Source organism: Trichechus manatus, unplaced genomic scaffold, assembly GCF_000243295.1.
Source record: "Trichechus manatus latirostris isolate Lorelei unplaced genomic scaffold, TriManLat1.0 scaffold00162, whole genome shotgun sequence".
In the NCBI taxonomy this organism is placed as follows: domain Eukaryota; kingdom Metazoa; phylum Chordata; class Mammalia; order Sirenia; family Trichechidae; genus Trichechus; species Trichechus manatus.
The window spans coordinates 6,057,257-6,077,175 of record NW_004444098.1 but is presented as its reverse complement, the minus strand read 5'-3'; the positions used below and the strand labels follow the sequence as shown (position 1 = coordinate 6,077,175).

Genomic DNA, 19,919 nt, shown 5'->3' with positions numbered 1-19,919 from the left:
GATTTTCATATGACTTATTGTTCTGTTGACTCCAATCTAGAGAACGCCAGACAGAGGCAGGAGGGCATCGTGAGCAACTCCATCATGTACTTCACTGAGGAGCCCCCCGAGCTGCCGGCCAACAGCCCGCACCCCCTGAAGCTGCGGCGCATCCTGAACCTCAGCCCCTTCACGGTCACGGACCACACCCCCATGGAGACGGTGGTGGACATCTTCCGGAAACTGGGGCTCCGGCAGTGCCTGGTGACACGGAGCGGGTGAGTGGCTGGGCACGTGTTGATGGAACATGAGGAGTTCTCGGTCCACTGGGGGGACCAGTCCTTGACAGATGGTGTCAATAAGTTGTGGGGAGCACATTGAGAAGGGAGCGGACGGGGCTTTGGGAAGGCAGAACAGAAGCGTCGAGTGTGGCCCTGGAATGGGGGAGAGGCTTCCAGGTAGAACTGCTCCTGGGCTGACTCTGCACGTTGAGTCAAAATGGGGAGGAGCCAGAGGAGAAGAGGTTGGGGGTGCCTTTTTACCACCCACATGGTACTGGGCTCGGGGAGAAGGTACAGCCAGTTCCTCTATTATGCGCTTTATAAAACAAACAAACAAACCAAACCCATTGCTGTGGAGTCGATTCTGACTCATAACGACCCTGTAGGACAGAGGTAGAACTGCCCCATGGGGTTTCCAAGGCTGTGAATCTTTACTGAAGCAGACTGTCAACATCTTTCTCCCGTGGAGCCGCTGGCGGGTTCGAACCACTGACCTTTCAGTTAGCAGCCGAGCGCTTAAGCACCACCAGGGCTCCTTATGCTACTTATGCAGTCCTCAAAATCAATCACTAGGCAAACACGTGTAACAAAAACCACAGTGCTGGTGGGAACAATGGGGTTAGGTATGCAACACTCCAACATGTTGTCAGTAACACATTAAAAAAAAAAGATAGGACCCTAATAAAAATGATAGTGCTGTTTGACACTTGTTAAATGGTTAAGAACTATATAAATGCTAGAATAAATGAGGCGTGGACGTGGGGGTCGGAAGGGCTGCAGCTTTGAGTTAGTGTGAGGGGGCAGAAAGCGGGTGATCTGAGATCAGAGGGAAAGGTCTCACCCCAGATGTGGCTGGGCGTGGCTTCTAACATACCAGGGCAACCCAGTAGATTTGAGGGTGTGTGTGTGTGTGTGTGTGTGTGTGTGTGTGTGTGTGTGTGTGTGTGTGTGTGTCTTCTGTGTTCCTATACCTCTGGGTACAGCTGGGGGCAGCTTTCTGTGCTTAGAAATCAAGCATGAGCAAATGTAAAATTTGCGTTCTGCTCAAATTGTCCTCTACTGTATCAGTCTGGTGGCGTAGTGGTTAAGAGCTCAGCTGCTCACCAAAAGGTCAGCAGTTCGAATCCACCAGCTGCTCCTTGGAAACCCTATGGGGCAGTTCTGCTCTGTCCTATAGGGTCACTATGAGTCGGAATCGACTCGACAGTAACAAGTTTAATTTTTTGGTTTATATCAGTCTGTTTGGAACGTATTCACAGCTTCAGAACAAACCAGCCGTGTGGAGGACACACGAGGTCAAAGCTCATGGCAGCGCTAGCACCCCAGGGCCCTTCTTTTGGCGTGGTTGTTGTTGATAGATGTCCTTAGTCACTGAGGCCTGCACAAATCCCAAAGCCTCGGAAGTTCAGTTGGAGGAGGGGGTTGGTTAAGGCAGGGTGGCCTGGAACCTAGGGTTTCTGCCCACTGTATTCCTTTATAGCCTGGGGGCAGGAGTTGGGTCTAGGTTGTGAAGACATTGGGGTCCTGTGTAGTTTAGGCCTTTATAGAATCCAGAAGCTTAACTATCTAATGGAGCTTATGTTTCCAGAGCCAGCATACTGTGGTTCAACCGAGCAGTTTTCCACCGATGTGATTTTGGCCCTTGGGACATTTGACAGTGTCTGGAGGCAACGTTGGTTGTCCCAAATGAGAGAGGGTACTGTTGGCCTCTGGAGCCCTGGTGATACAATAGTTAAGCGCTCAGCTACTAACCAAAAGGTCAGCGGTCCGAACCTGCCAGCCGCTGGGCAGGAGAAAGGACCTAGTGTTCGGCTTCCGTAAAGATTACCCAGCCAAGCCTGTTAGCGTCGAGTAGAACTGGCCTCTAGGGTTTCCAAGGCTGGAATCTTTACGAAGCTGACTGCCACAGCTTTCTCCTGTGGAACTGCTGGTGGGTTCAAACCGCCGAACTTTCGGTTAGCAGCTGAGTGCTTAACCACTGCGTCACCAGGGCTCCTTCCATGAAGACCACAGCGTAGAAAACCCTGTGGGGCAATTCTGCTCTGTCACATGGGGTCACTGTGAGTTGGAATCAACTCGATGGCACCCAACAACAACTCTTGGCATCTAGTGGGCCAAGGCCAGGGAGGCTGCTAAACACCGTACAATGCACCTGACAGCAGCCCAGCCAAGAACAGTCCGGCCCTGAATGCCCTCGCTGGATGCCCTGGAGTAGCCAGATGGGCACTCCTTATTCATTCAGCTTCTTCCGCTTTCCTGCTAACAGGGTAGGCGGCCACTAGGGGTACATTTGCACAGTTACCCAGGGAACTCCGAGCCAGTAGGACGAGTGGCCGCCTTCCTTCTGACTGTGGCTAGAATGACATCTTGCTCGTGGTAGGTACAAAAGCTAGGGAAGAAACAAATGAGTCCTTGTCTTTGAGGCTAGAGACATTTCTTCTGGGGACTTTTTTTTTGAAATTGTGGTGACAATGTGTATAACACAACACTTGTCATTTCAACCAGTGACATCGGTAACTTTTGTCATGTTGTGCAACCATCGCCACTATCCTTTTCCAAATTACTCCACCTCTTGCAGTGACTTTCAAAGGGGCCTTGTTCCCGCTGAGTCAATTCCGAAGCATAACGACCCTGTAGGGCAGAGTGGAACTGCCCCATAGGATTTCCAAGGCTGGAATCTATGGGAGCAGACCATTGCATCTTTCTCCCTTGGAACTGCTGGTGGATTCGAACCACCGACCACTCAGCAGCCGAGTGCTTAACCACTGCGCCACCAGGGCTCCTTCAGAGGAGCTCAGAGGGTCTCAAACTGGAGCAGGCCTCCGAATCTTCTGGCTGGCTTGTTAAATGGAGAGTTCCTGACCCCAGGGTCTGGGTGGGGCCCAAGAATTTGCATTTGTAACAAGTTTCCAGGGGATGCTGATGCTGCTAGTCGGGGGACTCCACTTGGAGAACCCCTAAATGGCTACTGTCCTTGAATTTCCAGGGCTCGGGATGTAAAGCACTGTGATCAGTTTCTCCTTTCCTTTAGAATAATGACCCCACGTCAATTATCATTGGAGTTTCCAGCTCAGGCAGGAAACTGCCCTGAATGCCAGCTCGTACCTCCCAGAGCCCCACGGGGCTTTCCTGTGAAGAGCTGGGTGCGGAAGTTGGCTCTGAACGTTTGTCGAGCCAACAAAATCTCACTCTCTCTTGCTCTCGTCCTTTAAACAAACACAGATGCCAATAGGCTGGTGCTGGCGAGGGATCCTGGTCGGCGGGCCTTTCATCTGCTCGGCTTTCAGCCAGGCCAGGCCCCATCAGGCCAGCCCACGTTTTTGATGCGCTCCCACCCCCTTTGCCATCCCTGCTCGAGGTGGCTTGAGAGCCTGGGCTGCCTGGGTGGACTGGGATCATCCTCTGGGCTCCGGGAATCCAGGGTCATCGGGAACCCACACCGGGAACCAGAGAAGTGTTTGTCCCTAGAAGGCTAGAGGTCAGAAAGCCTCGGTGGCTCTGAGGGAATTGCGTGAGATTGTCCCAACAGCCATTCTAGAAAGGAACAATGAGTGTGGGCGATGGTGCCAGATTCTCACCAGGCCCTGCTAGGTGGTCCCCAGGGGCGTGGACTGGGCAGCCATTTCAGAAGAGCCCAGGTGCTCAAATCTGACCTGTGTTCCTGGGCATAGATCCAGCCATTTAGAATCCACTGGATTTGCTTGAACTGCTACCCAGAGGGATCAAAGTTGAAACACTTGATTTAAATCAAGTAGAACATTTCATGCCACTAATTCACGCTGCTGGATTTGATGGCTCCTCCTTCTGGGTTGAGGTTCAGCTTTCTTTTGTGATAATTACCGTTACAGGCCAGGGCACGATTTATGCAGGGGCCAAAGGCAGCTTCTGAATTCCCATTTCCCCAGTGCTGTCCTAACCAGCTTAACCTTCAGACATTACAGTTACGGAGCCCGAAGAAGAGAGTTTCAGGACTACTTTAAGCAAATGGCTAATCTCTCACTACTGTCTCCAAGGCAATGTGTGGAGACAGTTTTGGTTGTCACAACTCCGGGGGTGCTACTGGCATCTAGTGGGTGGAGACCAGGGTTGCTGCTAAACACCCTACAGTGCACAGGATGGCCCCACCACAGAGAATGACTAGTGGGTGGAGACCAGGGATGCTGCTCGACACCCTGCAGTGCACAGGACGGCCCCCACCACAGAGGATGATCTGGCCTCAAATGTCACCGGTGCCGTGGTTGAGCAACCCTGCAGCAAAGCCTTCTTGGAGATGGCCAGGTGGAGGGAATCCTGCTGATGGAGGTTGGAACTCATTTGGTGCTACTGCATAGGAGGGGGACTCATTGGGAGTGCCAGCTGTCCCTAAATAGCGGCCCCTCCCTGTGCTGAAGCACTTCTCCTTATGTCACTGCTCCACTGACATTAACTCGACTCATCGGAGCTAGAGCGAAACTGGTCAGACCCCAGGAGGAAACCTCTTTTCCTTACCTGGGCCTTCAAGCCTCCAACATCCCTTAGGTCTGGAGGCCTTGGCTGGGCTTTTCTAAAGAGGCAGGGGCTTCCAGAAGCTTCTGCAACCACCAAAAAATCAAATCAAACCCATTGCCATTGAGTCGACTTTGCCTCATGATGACCCAATGTATGTCAGAGTAGAACTGTGCTTCTCAGGGTTTTTTGATGGCTGATTTTTTGCAAGTAGATCACCAGGCCTTTCTTTTGAGATGCCTCTGGGTGGACTCGAACCTCCGACAACCTTTTGGTTAGCAGCTGAGAGCGTAACCATTTGCACCACCCAGGAACTTCTGCAACCATGGAAGTGGGGCTATTTGGCAAGGAATTGGAAATAATAACACCCTTGAGAAAGTTTTTACCTCCAGCTGAATATGTGCAATGGGCCCTTGCTATGACTGTTGGCCCCCAAGCAACTAAAACAAATCAGGAGGGAAAAAAAGGTTCTAGGAGCGCCAACTAGGCTAAGCAATATTCCTGTGCTATGAGGCAGGAGCCCTTCTCGGGCCCTGATTCCATCAGCTGGGTTCATTCTCACAGAGGGGCTTTCCCTGGCGAACTGAGAGCCTCTGAATTCAAAGAACAGTGATAGTGTTTGTTCCCTGTAGGTGTGTCTCATTTCAGGATTTTAACAAACACTTTTGGAACAAGCTAGGTTTATTTCAGTCAGTTCTCGATGTCTTCTTACGCATTTTAGAATGTCACACGGTGTAGAACAAGAAGCCTTCCAGATGTGATTGTTTTACTTCAACTGTTTAATGCAGAGGAAGTGGGGCTCAGACTCAGCTTGGCAGTTTTAGTGTAACAACATCTTGTTTTATGGGCACGTTCAGTTTTACTGTATTTTGATAAATTTCAGAATATTATTGAAAGTAACACATGACCATGGTTAAAGTTAAGCGGCCCTAAAAAGCGTGAATGAAAAACAGCAATCCCTGACTCTGTCCCTCTCCAGGCAACCCCTTCTTCACCCCAGGTTTTTATTGTGCAATTTCCTAAATTTGCAGTGAAGTTGAACCAGTGATTCCATGAACATCCATATATACCTTCACTTCGATTCACCTGTTAGCATTTTTCCACGTTTGTTATTTCTTTTTCTGAATCATTTGAACAAAAATTGCAGACATCATGATAATTTCCCTCTAAATATTTCAGCGTACATCTTCTAAGCCTTCTTGTTGTTAGCTGCATCAAGTTGGCTCTGACTCATGGCAACCTTCGCGGGACAGAGGGAAAGCGTGCCCGATCCCGCACCATCTTCACCATCAGTGGTGCGCCTGAATCCATTGTTACGGCTGTTGGGTCAGTCCATCTCACTGACGGTTTCCCTCGTTTTCGCCGACCCTCTACTTTACCAAACAGGATGTCCTTTTCTTTCTTTTTAAATAATATTTTATTGTGTTTTCAGTGAAGCTTTACACAGCAGTTTGGGTCCCCATCAATAATTTGTACACAAGTTGTTCAGTGACATTGGCTACATTCTTCACAGTGCATGAACATTCTCATTATTTCTGTTCTGGTTGTTCCATTTCCATTAATCTAGTTTTCCTGCCCCCTTACATTCTCATCTTTGTTTTAAAGTACTTGGTGGTGGTTTGGTCTCGAGTTATCTTCTTTTAAGATTCCTCCACAGTTAAAGAAATGTATTTAGGCACAACAGTGTCAATTTTGTGAAAAGTAGCATGAGAAAACAAATAGTGACTCTTCTCGGGCTTTCCACTTCAAAGATTTCAATATATAGTTTTGTAGTTTTTTTTTTTTTGATTTATATATTTTGTTGTTGTTGAGAATATACACAGCAAAATATATACCAATTCAACAGTTTCTACATGTGTCATTCAGTGACATTGATGACATTCTCCAAGTTGTGCAACCTTCTCACCCTCCTTTTCTGAGTTGTTCCTCCCCCATTAACATAAACTCACTGCCTTCTACGGTTCCTATGTAATCTTTCGAGTCACTTTTGTCAGTTTGATCCCATATAGATAGATCTTGAAAGAGCACAATGCTCAAGGCAGACATTCTTTACTAGTTAATTGTCTTAGTCATCTAGTGCTGCTATAAGAGAAATACCACAGGTGGATGGCTTTTAACAAAGAGAAATTTATTTTCTCACAGTCCAGTAGGCTACAAGGCCAAATTCAAGGCATCAGCGCCAGGGGAAGGCTTTCTCTCTCCGTCGGCTCTGGAGAAAGGTCCTTGTGATGCATCAGTCTTCCCTTGGTCTGGGAGCGTCTCAGCACAGGAACTTCAGGTCCAAAGGATGCACTCTGCTCCCGGCACTGCTTTCTTGGTGGTATGAGGTCCCCCTGTGTCTCTGCTAGCTTCTGTCTTTTATATCTCAAAAGAGATTGGCTTAAGACACTATCCAATCTTGTATACCTCATCAGTATAACTGCCGCTAATCCATCTTATTAGATCATAGTGATTGAATTTACAACACATAAGGAAATCACATCAGATTACAAAATGGTACACAGTTATACAGTACTGGGAATCATGACCCAGCCAAGTTGACAGATATTTTTGGGGGACATAATTTAATCCATGACATTAATCTAAACTAATGTTGAGTTTTAAGAAGACTTCAGGGTATATTTTTGGTTTAAGTTTCAAAGATTATCTCAGGGCAATAGTTTCAGGGGCTCATTCAGCCCCCATGGCTCCAGAGAGTCTGGAGTCCCTGAGAATTTGAAATCCTGTTCTGCAGTTCCCCACTTTTGATCAGGGTTCTTCTATAGAATCTTTGATCAAAATGTTCAGTAATGGTAGCTGAGTACCATCCGGTTCTTCTGATCTCATGGCAAAGGAGGCAGTTGTTCATGGAGGCAAGTAGCCACACATTCCATATCCTCCATCTATTCCTGACTCTCTTTCTTCCTCTGTTGCTCCAGGTAGGTCATTTTATTTTAGTTACCTGATGTCCTTTTCTAACGATTGGTCTTTCCTGATGATGTGTCCAAAGCAAGCAAGGTGAAGTCTCGCCATCCAGTTCTATTTCTTCTAAGACTGATCTGTTTGTTCTTCTGGCAGTCCACGGTATATTCAGTATTCTTCACCAACACCACAGTTTGAATGCATCGGTTCTTCTTTTGTCTTCCTTTTTCTAAAACTAAGAGCATTCTTTTATATAACTACCAAACCGTAATTATACAACATTAACAGTAACTTAATAATATCATCCGATGTCCAGTCCATATTCAAATTTCAACCCAGAATTCCAGCAAGGTGCACACCTTGCACGTTACTATTTTGCCTCTTTTGTCTTTTATTGAGAGCAGTTCCCTGCCTTTTTTTGTTTCTGTGACATAGATTTTGTTGTTGTTGTTAATTTGAAGAGGGCACGCCAGTCTCACATTCTGGATTTGTCTGATTGCTTCCTCGTGATTTGATTTGGTTTAAGTTGTTTTTGGCAACATTCTGATGTAAGTAGTGTAATGACATCAGTTTGTCTGACCTTGTTGGTGATAAACTCCATCACTTGGATGAGGTGTCCAGACCAGAGCACTCGACTGTAAAGGGACATTTTCTCAGTACATCATCTGTGGAGTGATTCTTTGAGACTGAGTGAATTTTCTGTTTTCCAGCAACCATTAACCCAGGGTTTTAGCATCTATTGATAATTATTGTCTGAACTAATTATTACATTAAAAAACCAAAAACCCATTGCTGTCAGGTCGATTCCAACTCATAGCGACCCTATAGGACAGAGTAGAACTGCCCCATAGGGTTTCCAAGGAGCCACTGGTGGATTTGAACTGCCGACCTTTTGGTTAGCAGCTGAATGCTTAACCATTGCACCACCAGGGCTCCAGTTATTACATTGGGGGTTTGCAAAATGCTGATTTTCTAATTCTGTCCTTTCTACATTTATCACTACAGAATAATGGAATTTTCTTTCAGTGTTTTGTAACCCATGTTGTCATTATTCTCTTTGTGTAATATGCTTTTAAAGGTCCCTTTTGCCATTTTCCTTTCTTTTGAAGATGTTTCTGTGAGCTTCGGGGGCAGGGGATGTTGGTATTTGCTATCTCCCCCAGTGTGATAGTTAGGGAAACTAGCACAGGAAATTAATCACTTTTTCAAGTTTGTTTAAGGTCCAGTGTGGTCAGTGATGAAGTCTGAATTCTGGCCTGGCAGTCTCACTAATCAGCATTTATTTCAGCAGACACAATGGACTTGTACAGTTTTAGCCATTTAATGCTCATTTTTTATTGGAATTAAATACGCATGCATAGAATATTTTCAAGTAAAAAATGGTATTGTGTCAGGGCTTTAAGGCTTTCTTTTCTGGTCTTTTTGCACCAACATTAAGGGATTTTTACTTTTCAATTATGTACTTTGGCTACTTTACTGGAAAAAAAAAAACAACCTAATCTAATGTAGACTCTATTTAAATAGCTTCAGATTCAATTCGTCCTTATCAACGTACACAGAGACATTTTGATGCTGTTGTGATCAGTGTGTAATCAACTAGTTGCTGTCGAGTTGACTCTGACTCATGGAGACCCCATGTGTGTCAGAGTAGAACTGTGCTCCATAGGGTTTTCTATGGCTGCTTTTTTGGAAGTGTACCTACCTGCAAATTGTTTCAGTATATGGTGTGAGGAAGGGATTTAATCTACCTGCAAATTGTTTCAGTGTATGGTGTGAGGAAGGGATTTAATCTACCTGCAAATTGTTTCAGTATGCGGTATGAGGAAGGGATTTAATTTTTTCATATGGTTAAAGGAATTTGCCCAGCCTTGTTTACTGGACTTTGAGTACTTGTAGTCCTTTTTCATATTAACTCCTAATAAGAGATGAGTTTGACTAATTTGACTTTAATTAAATGACAGTCTATTTAAAATTGTGTTTTCTGGGTTTTTTTAATATATCATTATTTTATATAGACACAAAGTAGAAATTTGTTATTTTAATACCTATATTGTGAAAGGACATCATGTTTAGTAAAGTAGAGGGTCAGCAAAAATGAAGGCAACCCCCAATGAGATGGATTGATGCAATAGCTGTAACAATGGACTTAAGCATACCAACAATCGTGAAAATGGCACAGGACTGGGCAGTGATTTGTTCTGTTATACATGGAGTCGCCACGAGTCAGAGCTGACCCGACGGCAGCTAACAACAACAACGTTCCAATGCGAGACTGCCTTTGTTTGCTTTTCCACCCCGTTTACCTCGGTATGATGAAGATATAGCAGACGGCATTTTGTAAATTGATTTCGCAGTGGAACTTCAGTTTTCCCAAAGAAGTTGTTCACATCCCTTTCCCTCAGACTGTCCACTTTACCCCCAGGAGGCATGACTTCTTCAAGCAGGTAGTCATTTAAGTATTTAATAAAATCGAAGGTGAAGCGAGGGCTGCTGTGAATGGTTATGCAGGTGCGTACTGCACAATCCACTGTTTACATTGTAGTGTTTGTAAATAGTGCTCCTGGTGGTGTGCAGTGTACAGACTAGATGGCCTTATATACATGACCTTGTAAGTAGCATTGTTTTTATAAGTTGAAAGTAACAGAATTTTGGTAGAGGAGGCAATTTACATGTATGGTTGGAGCAGTGGTGTCACTATGGGGGTACGGGGGGTTCAGATGTGTGTGACCCCCGACACTGTCAGAAAGGTGACACCAAAATGACCCTAGGGTTTGCGGCGGCGGTGGGGGCATTTGTGCCATTGGGGGAGGGCCACCAAGGCAGTGGTGTCACTAGGGTTGGTATCACCTGTCACCACCCCCACCCCCCCCCGTCACCCACCAGTCAGGGTGTGGGTTACCAGGCCGAGGTACCTGCCACTGGGCAGAGAAGAGGGTCTCTGCCTTGGCCAATGGGAGAGGGGAGGAGATGTGGGGAGCTGTGGGGGGTGGAGCAAGGAGGGGTGGGGCCGTGAGGCATGGCTACCATGGGATTGGTTCCGCCAGCATGCCCCGCTCACCCTGGGCGTGGGTAGGGGTGAGGAGTGGGGAGTGGAATAACACCATAAGTTACTGTACTGGATAACACCAACCGTAGTGACACCACTGGGTTGGAGGTGAATGTCAAACTTTACCCTTCTAGTAAGAGAATTAAAAATAGAATCAGTTTTTATCTTTCTGCTTAAAATACCTTATACCTGGAATTTCTGGAGCATGGTCAAGTTTCAACAGTGGTTTCAGAAGCCATTTTTTAATTGACCATAGTCTTGAAATTTAAAAGAGTGTTAGTCATTGTAGGCTGACTGTGGCAACAGACAAGATTGCAATCTCAGTGGTTTAAGACAATAAAGGTTTATTTCTTGCTCACCTTACGGCCAGTGTGGATTGCAGCAGGGGTGAGCTCTGCTCCACATAGTCACTCAGAGACCTAGGTCTTTACATCCACTTGCTCCTGAGTCAGTCCTCTGTGGCCTCAAAGTCCTTCACTGGCTCCTTTGTCTCTGGCCGGCAGGTGAGAAGACATTATGGGGCAATGCACAGGGACCTGGGGTGGCGTCCACCGCCTCCACCCAAAGGCCATTGGCCAGAGCTCACTCACTTGGCTCCACTCAGCCACAAGGGAGGCTGGGAAATGCTGTCTACCTGTGTGCCCAGGAGGAAAAGGACTTGGTTTTAGGGATGGGCATGAGTCAGTATTACAGGGGTGACCTCTTCTTTCTCTCTGTTTTTTCTTCTCCAGGAGACTTCTTGGCATCATCACGAAAAAGGATGTTCTGAGACATATGGCCCAGATGGCAAACCAGGACCCTGAATCCATCATGTTTAATTAGCAACACGGTGGCAATTATTTAGAGAAAAACACAGTGACGGTGTCATTTTTAAAGAAATAAACAAACGATACATTATTATCCAGATGAAAGATCGTGCACCAGGACAGCGAAAACAAAAGCTTTGGTTGAAAAGGAGGGGGAGAAGGATGAAACCTTTTTCTAAAAAGTATGCATCAATGAGTAGGCATTTTATAGCTTTAACCCCTTATGAGTTTCCAGCTGTGTTTCTTAATGAGTTTACTAACTGCTATGGGGGCATGTGGATGGGTGTAAATGATGTGGTTTGTACAAGGACACTGAATGCACATGCCAAATGGAGAAACCTTTCCCCCACCTGCTCAAGGCTGATATTTGTAACTTAGGAACACGTGTGAAGCTTTGAGTCCAAAAAGTCAAGGGGTGTCGGCATGTAAGCATCCTTATTTATTAATTCCTGAAGTTTTGCTGCTATGTTACTGAATGATACTAAAGACATTTGCACTCACTTTGTTGGAAAGGAAAAAGAAATTAAATTTGAACATAGTGAAAGCTGCAAGTATACAAATGGGTCCACTCTTGACCATCCCATTTCTTGCTCCTGTTCTCAGCCTATTCTTTTGTTCACTCATCCGTTTCTGAACCAACACCAATGGCGCTGGTACAATGAGTATGAAGAAATCATGTCCGTATGCAAGACCTGAGTCTTGGGACTGCGTGATGAACTATTGTAGCATTTACTGCTGCTCTGTATTTCCTCCCATACAAAGAGATGCATCCTTATTTTGGAGTTATACATCCTTGATCACTGATTCGCAACCCTGTTGCATTTGCTTCATTTCTCTATTGCTGTTTGTCTATGCATTCTTAACCAGTCCAGCATTTTCCACGGACCATGGCCTATATACTCCCATAAACGTGCTTTAATTTCCAAGTAGAGTATACAAGAATCAAAACAGGCTACTCAGCGTTATTACTTATTTTTCCTCCCCGGTCTTATCAAATACGGCTGCAGAGAGGGTGAGGCATACGAGTTCTCAGTGGGAACTCCTCCAAATGGATTGCAAGAGAAGTACTAAATTGATTCTAAATCAGTTCCATTCTCTTCTCTGTGGGATGCAAAACACCCAGCTTTAATGTATAAGCATGCACTTTCATACTAGCAATCAAAGCACAGAAGGACAGAGTTACATTTTAGACAGCCCATTTAAGCGTTAGGCATCTCTGCATTTGAATTTAATGATACATTCTTTTAGTCAGGACTACTGTCTTTCTGTGGGAAGGAATTCAATTATATTTTAGGTCCACTGTAGAATGATGATCATAAGATTTATCCCATTTGCCCCTTCACTTTTAGTCTTTGTCCCTCCCTTTTTATTGAATCATCCTCATCCTTTTCAATCTCATTGTCATTGAAGACCCTATGGTGCACAGTTCTACTCTGACACACATGGGGTCGCCATGAGTTGGAGTCAACTCATTGGCAACTGATGGTGGTAGTGCTGGTCATTAGATTTGATATATTAGGTGTGCATTTGGCTGCAAATAATGAGACCTGGTTGGGGGATGGGGGGCACTCCAAGACTGTCTCAGTAATATCATCCAGGATCCAGACTCCTTTGATATTTCATTTCCACCATACTTACCTTTGTTCTTTGGCTTATTGCCTTATAGTTGCAAGATGCCAGGAAGAGGGAAGTAACAAGGTGTATTATCAAGAAAGCAAAGCTTTCAATGACTCTCAGCTTATACCCATTGGCTAGGTTTCTGTCACATGGCTCCCCCTGGCTACATGTGAGTATGTGAAAGGGGTGTTTTAGTTAGGCACATGATTCTGAATGAAATCATTGTGTCGCTATCATCACTTCCTGTCTTTACTCTCTTGCCCAACTCTTCCAAACACTCAACTTTAAACTTTCCACCCAACACTTCTCAGATTTGACATAGAACTCCCAATCAGCATCCATTGTTTCTACCATCTTAGCTCTAATAAAATTTTTCATTTTGGATAAAAACCTACTTATAAGTGGGGTTTCATGAAACTTCTAGTCAGTGGGACAGAATATACTGATAGATTCTCTGGGTTAAAAAATTTTGTCAGATCATGCAAACTATGGAAAATTTCTTTCTGTAATTAATTGATCCCTTAAAAATAATATCAAGTAGCCACTTCTGTGTGGAAATATACAGTCAGTAGTAAAGCAGTTTATCTTTGGTCCTACAATGGAATGAAATTTGTTGCCTAGTTCCTAGCACCTATGTATTGCGTATCAGAGCCTCACATTGGCGTTGTCATTAGGGTTTCCACAGAACGTTTGCAAGTGGAGCTGGATTCGCCTGAACTTTGAATTTTAAAAGCCTTCAGGATTGCTTCTTGTAGTTCCCGTCTTATTCCCACCTGGCTCTCCTGAGAGTTTGGCCACAGTGGGGAAGAGAGTATTAGTCATGGTCTGGCTTTATAGAATCCAGAAGACGCTTTGTGCTGAAAAAAGTAGTTTCAAAAGGGAACACAAAAGAGTGAAAAGATAGCCAAAGGTCACTCAACCCCCAGAATTTACTTCTACTCCAGCTGAGGCTGTGGACAAACGAAGGGATAGTTTACTCTGGGCCAAAGTCCCCAGGGGGAATTTGACAGTTCTATCTGCCTCCCCAGTGTTTGGGATAGAGATGTTCGGGAATTCATGAAAACAGTTGGGAGAGTTCTTGACTTCAATGATCCAGCCTTGTTTTCCTTCGCCAGTGGAAACTCTAATTTGTCGTAGAGTTCAGGCTGTCCTCAAGAGGCCAGGGTCAGGTGGGTGGGTGAAGGTCAAGATGGGGGAGTCTTCAGTGGGGACCACCACAGTGCACTGCCTTCCTCGCATGAAGCCCTAACAGCCGCGCGGCGCCCTGCCTGCTGGCCCAGGGTCTCAGGCACACTCCATGGGAACATGCTGCACTGTCACTCTCTTTCAAAAAGGACGTGGGTCTGGATTCTGAGGGTATAAGCGTTTCCAAATGCAGAACTTCCGTCCGCTTTCCCTGGTGGGGTGATGAGCCACATGAGGAGAACCGGGACGGTTAGGCGAAATAAACAGCTTTTAGAATGTTTTCTTAAAACCAAAGGCTTTCGACATACGTAGAACTTTCTGGACTCTTTCTAGATCAGTTCTTAATGTAAAAAACAACAAAAAATAAATACAAAGTGAAAAAAGTTCTCTAACGAGGCACATTAACCTATTTCTTGCCCTCCTTCTCTCTTACTAAGGAAATGTGTTGTAGGACGCCAAATAAAGGCTACCCTGAAAGTGACGTGCAGATTTCTTCTAAGTGTTTTTGAGCGCATCCCTGGGAATACAGATGTGCGCATGCACGTGGCTTTTAAAGAAAAGTAAATGTGCTGGAAGTAAATCGTTCTATATTCAGTTTTTGCTGTTGAAGAAACAGGCAGTCTCAAAGTTCCCTGTTGAGTATTTCCCAAAGACCGCTCAAAGAAGACATGTAAATAGATACATTTTGGCCCCTTAATAAGTCACAGATACTGAAATGTTTAGAGCAGTTTGTTTCACTTAAGTGAGAAGTGGTTACTTTAAATTATTAACATATGCAAATTCTACCCAGAATTCATTATCAGAGGCCGAGCTGGAGCAGATGAGCAGTCCAAGGAGGATCATTGAATTACCGCGGAATTGTACTGTTGTGCCTCATTTTAATTTTGCAGGGCCAGTGTTTTAGCAGATTCAGCTCCTAACCTTTGCGATGATTTACATGAGGAGGGAGACTGTATAGCTAACGTGGGAAACACTAACCAGACCCCGTTTTGTTACTGGCGCTGTAATAACTCTACTTGCTGTCCTAGATGTGTAGGCACGTGCTTTTTATGACAGAGTTGCATTTGGTGGTGGAACAACCCCATAGCAACGTGCTGTTGGTTTTTTTTTTAACTGCAACAGTCTGTGTAAACATTGGCACCCTATTAAAAATTAAATGTTTGAACTCTTATTTTTAAAAATAAACACAGAGTCCTCAACAAGTCTGTCGTAAACGGAAGAGATACTGATTTCACAGCCTGTTTCCCCGCTGGCACCTCCGGAAACCTGACCGTGGTGACTTGGCTGTAGTATCTGGTGAAGTTAAAGACCCACCCTTAAGATCATCTCCCAAGATCGAGAGGTTCTTTTGGTCAACTTTAAAAGCCCTTGTTTGTTTTCAACCCTACAGAAAAGTTGGGGAAAAAAAAAAAAGCGCAAAGAAAGCTCACATACCTTTCGCCTAGTTGTTAGCTGCTGTGGTGTTGACCCGGATTCATGGGACCTCACGTACAATAGAACAAAATGCTGCCCAGTCCTGCGCCATCCCCATGATCGGTTGTGGAGTTGTGCTCCGTAGGGTTTTCATCGGCTGATTTTCAGAAGTAGATTGTCAAGCCTTTCTTTCTAGTTCATCTTAGTCTGGAAGCTCCGCTGAAGCCTGTTCAGCATCATAGCAACACGAAAGCCTCCCCTGACAGACGGGTGGTGGCTGTGCATGAGGTGCATTGGCCAGGAATCGAAAGCAGGTCTCCCGCGTGGAAGGCAAGAATTCTACCACTGAACCACCACTGCCCCCCCTTGACCTAGAAGAAATGCTATTTAATCCCGGTGGTAAGAGGAGCCGCCTATGATTAGGGAAGGAGCTGGCCACCAGGATATTTGGGGATATAAAGTCCTGGGGTGGAAACTAACCTGGCCTGCTAAGGACTGTAGGGACACTCAGGGATTGGGCGGGAGTGGGAACATTTGAAGTCAGTTTTGTTTCTCTTTTCGGGGGAGCATAGAAACAGGCAGATGGCTCAAGGCCTTGTAGGGCAAGGTTTTTGTTGTTAGTTGCCATTGAGTTCATTCAAGGCTGTGATCTTTCAGAAGCAAGTCATCAGACCTGTCTTCTGAGGCGCCTCTGGGTAGGTTTGAACTGCCAACCATTTGGCTAGTAGTCGAGCACTTAACTATGTGCCACCCAAGGACTCCGTGGGGCAAGGTAAAGACTTGGAATTGAAGAGAGTGAAGTGATTTGACTTGCACTGAATAAAAATAACTGCGGCTATTGTATGGCAAGACTGGAAGCTAGGAGTCTGGCTAGAAGGCTATTGCAAATAGGTGAGTGATGATGGGGCGTTGCACCAGATACAAGGTAGAGCCAACAGGATTTACTAGTGGACTGGATGTTAAACAGTACAACCAAGTTGCCGTTTACTGGAATGGACAAGACTGGGTGAGCTCTGTTTTGGAAATGCTACATTAGAGATGCCTGTTGGACATTCCAGTCGGGAGTTCAGGGAAGTTGTTAGGCTTGGACATAGAAATCAAGCCATTAGGATATCGGTAGTATTTAAAGCCACGACTGGAAATTTACGTGGCCTAATGACAACCTAAGAGCAAACAGAACCCACATGCCAGCGGAGTGTCACCGCTGAGTTTTCAGGAAGCCACATGGATGTTGGACATTGATAGGGCTGCACGTGAATTCTGGCTCCATCGCGTCCTGGGGGTGTGACATCGTCCAAGGGATTGAATCTCTCTGAGCCTAGCTCTCCCCATCTCTGTCGAGCGAGCCACTGATCTCTGCTAGCGGCATGACCATGAGAGTTCAATAAGAGCATCACTGTGAAGTGCCTGGCAGGTAATGTGTCCATGCAAATGGTAGCCATTACTTCTCCCATTCTGAAGCCCTCTAGTAGCTTCAATCAGAAAGTAATTAATTTTGTGTTGTTAAAGGCCATATTACACTTCAGTTTAATTATAAGACCCCACAAAATCAACAGGTATTGGGTTAGCCAGTTGCCTTTCTTTCCAACACCCCCTTGCAAGGATTTTTTCAAGAAACAACCACAAAACAAATAAACAAAAAACGCAGATCTCTCAAGGGATGTCAACAAATTTCTCACTGACTCCAAATTAATGGGATATTATTAGAAAAGAAATAATTTGGTAGAAAATCCCATTTCTCTGTAGCTTCACATTGACTTGGAGAGCAGAACAGCATAACTATGTATAGATACTGAACGATTACTTAGAATCTGGAGCAAGAGGTCACAAAACACAAGAAGCTTGCTGAATTTCAGACAAAGTAAAAACCAACACCTTCCACACTTCCAGACAAAAATCTTTCCAGCATAGTGTTAATGTAGAACTGAGTCTCATTAGGAAAACTCATGAAAGAACAGCGTTTTGTGGGCCTTGGCGATTTCCCTTTAACATGATACAGTTAAAAGTCAGAGGGGGAGAGTGAACAAGCGGTGATTTGTCTGAGAGAGGACAACCCATCAGTTTTAATTCTGGGGTCTTAGCTGGAGCTAGCCAGAATGGCCTTGCAAATAAGCGTCTGGGTTGTACACGCTTCTTCAGGGGCTTTCGCGGAGTTGAGACAGGGCCAGAAACTTCCACCTCCGCCTGGGACAGCGCACTCGGGCTGAGTACTGAGGAGCCTGGTGTGCTTGTTGTTACGGCTCTCCACCAGTTCATTGGTACTTAATTGGCTAGAAAGAAGCTACCATATGTGAAGGCAGATAGGGGGGCATCTCCTTTTGGCAGTCTTCAAACTTGTATGTCATTGAAGAAACGGTTTTTCTTTCTGAATGAGCAATAAGCAAAGAGCACCTTGAGGGGATTTCCAAGCTCCTTTAGTCAGTATTTGGCTCCTAGAACGAAGGCAGCAATTTCTATGTGATTCCAGCGTTTGTTATGGAACACATATTTCAAAGGTTAAACAGCCTGCCTCAGTCCAAACAGATTCTGTCAGGGAAATTGAAAACACATACATAAATTCCCGTCCCGCAGGCTGCCTAACAGGTTAGGTCCAGAGGAACTCTCCTTCCTTCCACGGGACTCCATGTTCTTTCCCCCACACACTCACTCTCTCAGGGCTTTCACCTGTTGCCAGCTGATATTAACCCAAGCAGAGACTGGAACAAGCTTCCTTTTGATGAGCAGGTTTCCTTTCTCCCATTTCTCAAACGACAGCCTGCTTCCAGAAAGACTAAGGCACTTCCAGGAATGGCTGCTGGGTGGTGTACATGGTTAACGAAGAACATTCTCTAGGGATTTGCCAAGCCCAGTTGCTCCATGGGGCAATAGTCTAGTTGTTAGTGTGGAGTTGGCCCCCAACTCGTGGCGAACCTGTACACAATGGAATAAAACGCTGCTTCGTCCTGTGCCATGATCAGTTGTAGATTGGACCATTGTTATCCGTGGGGTTTTCATTGGCTGATTTTTGGAAGTATATCGCCAGGCCTTTCCTCCTAGTCCATCTTAGTCTGGAGGCTCCACTGAAATCTATGCAGCATCATAGCAACATGCAAGCCTGCACTGACAGATTGGTGGTGACTGTGCATGAGGTTCATTGGCTGGGAACTGAACCCAGGTTTCCTGCATGGAAGGTGAGAATTCTACCACTGAACCACCAATGTGCAGTAGTTGTAGGTAATCATGAAAGAGCTGGGGAGCAATAACGGGTCTCAGTGCTTCAGGGAGGAGCCCTGGTGGTGCAGTGGTTAAAGCGCTCAGCTGCTAACTGAAAGGTTGGTGGTTCGAACACACCAGCCAGTTTGTGGGAGAAAGGTGTGGCAGTCTGCGCCCATAAGGATTACAGCCTTAGAAACCCTACGAGGCAGTTCTCTGTCCTATAGGGTGGCTATGAGTTGGAATGGACTTGACGGCAAAGGGTTACTGTAAATTAGCTAACTGCTAGAGGCTGGGGAAAACCAAGAAGAACAAGACGTAGCTCTTGCTCTTAATGAACTCTGAACCTAGAAAGTGGAAACAACCATATCTCTAACTGAAATGTTGTTGTTGTTGTTGGATGCCATCCAATTGATTCCGATTCATAGCGACCCCAGATGGCAGAGTAGAACTGCTCCATAGGGTTTCCTGGGCTGTACTCTTTATGGGAAGGAGCCCTGGTGGCTCAGTGGTTAAGCGCTCAGCTGCTAACCGAAAGGTCAGTGGTACGAACCCACCAGCCACTCACTCTGCAGGAGAAAGATGTGGCAATCTGCTTCTGTAAAGATTACAGTTCTACTCTGTCACATGGGGTTGCTATTAGTTGGAATCCACTCAACGGTAAATTTTTTTTAATTTTATGCTTCAGGGTACAGTATTTCCACAGGGTGTGGCTGGGTGTCAGTGGAAAATAGCAGCTTGGCAGCTGACTAAATTGGGAACTCCCATCTCACTGGGGTCCCAAAGACCAGTCCTTGGCAAGTACTGCTGTGATGGCAGGAGTGCAGAGAACAGGGTGTCTCTTTTTGTTTCTTTCCAGAGTTCCTAGCTGAATGACCTGGGAGAAGTGGCTTAACTTCAATGGACTTCCATCACTTCATCTGTAAAGCGGGGACATTTCCTTATGTTCATCTGTAAAGCGGGGACATTTCCTTATGTTCATCTGTAAAGCGGGGACATTTCCTTATGTTCATC

The 19,919-nt window shown here is 45.5% G+C and overlaps 1 protein-coding gene across 2 annotated transcripts in view; it reads left to right on the top strand.

Moving 5' to 3' along the window:
* CLCN4 (chloride voltage-gated channel 4) overlaps positions 1 to 13,089 on the top strand; it is a 63,870-nt gene extending 50,781 nt beyond the window's left edge. Inside the window, exons 10-11 of one of the 2 annotated variants that reach the window (XM_023740715.1) lie at positions 41 to 257; positions 11,424 to 13,089. In XM_023740715.1, coding sequence (XP_023596483.1) covers positions 41 to 257; positions 11,424 to 11,514 — 308 coding nt within the window. In that variant the 3' untranslated portion in view covers positions 11,515 to 13,089. The remainder of the gene's footprint in view (positions 1 to 40; positions 258 to 11,423) is intronic. The other variant, XM_023740716.1, reaches the window with a different exon arrangement.
* Positions 13,090 to 19,919: the final 6,830 nt, after the last annotated feature.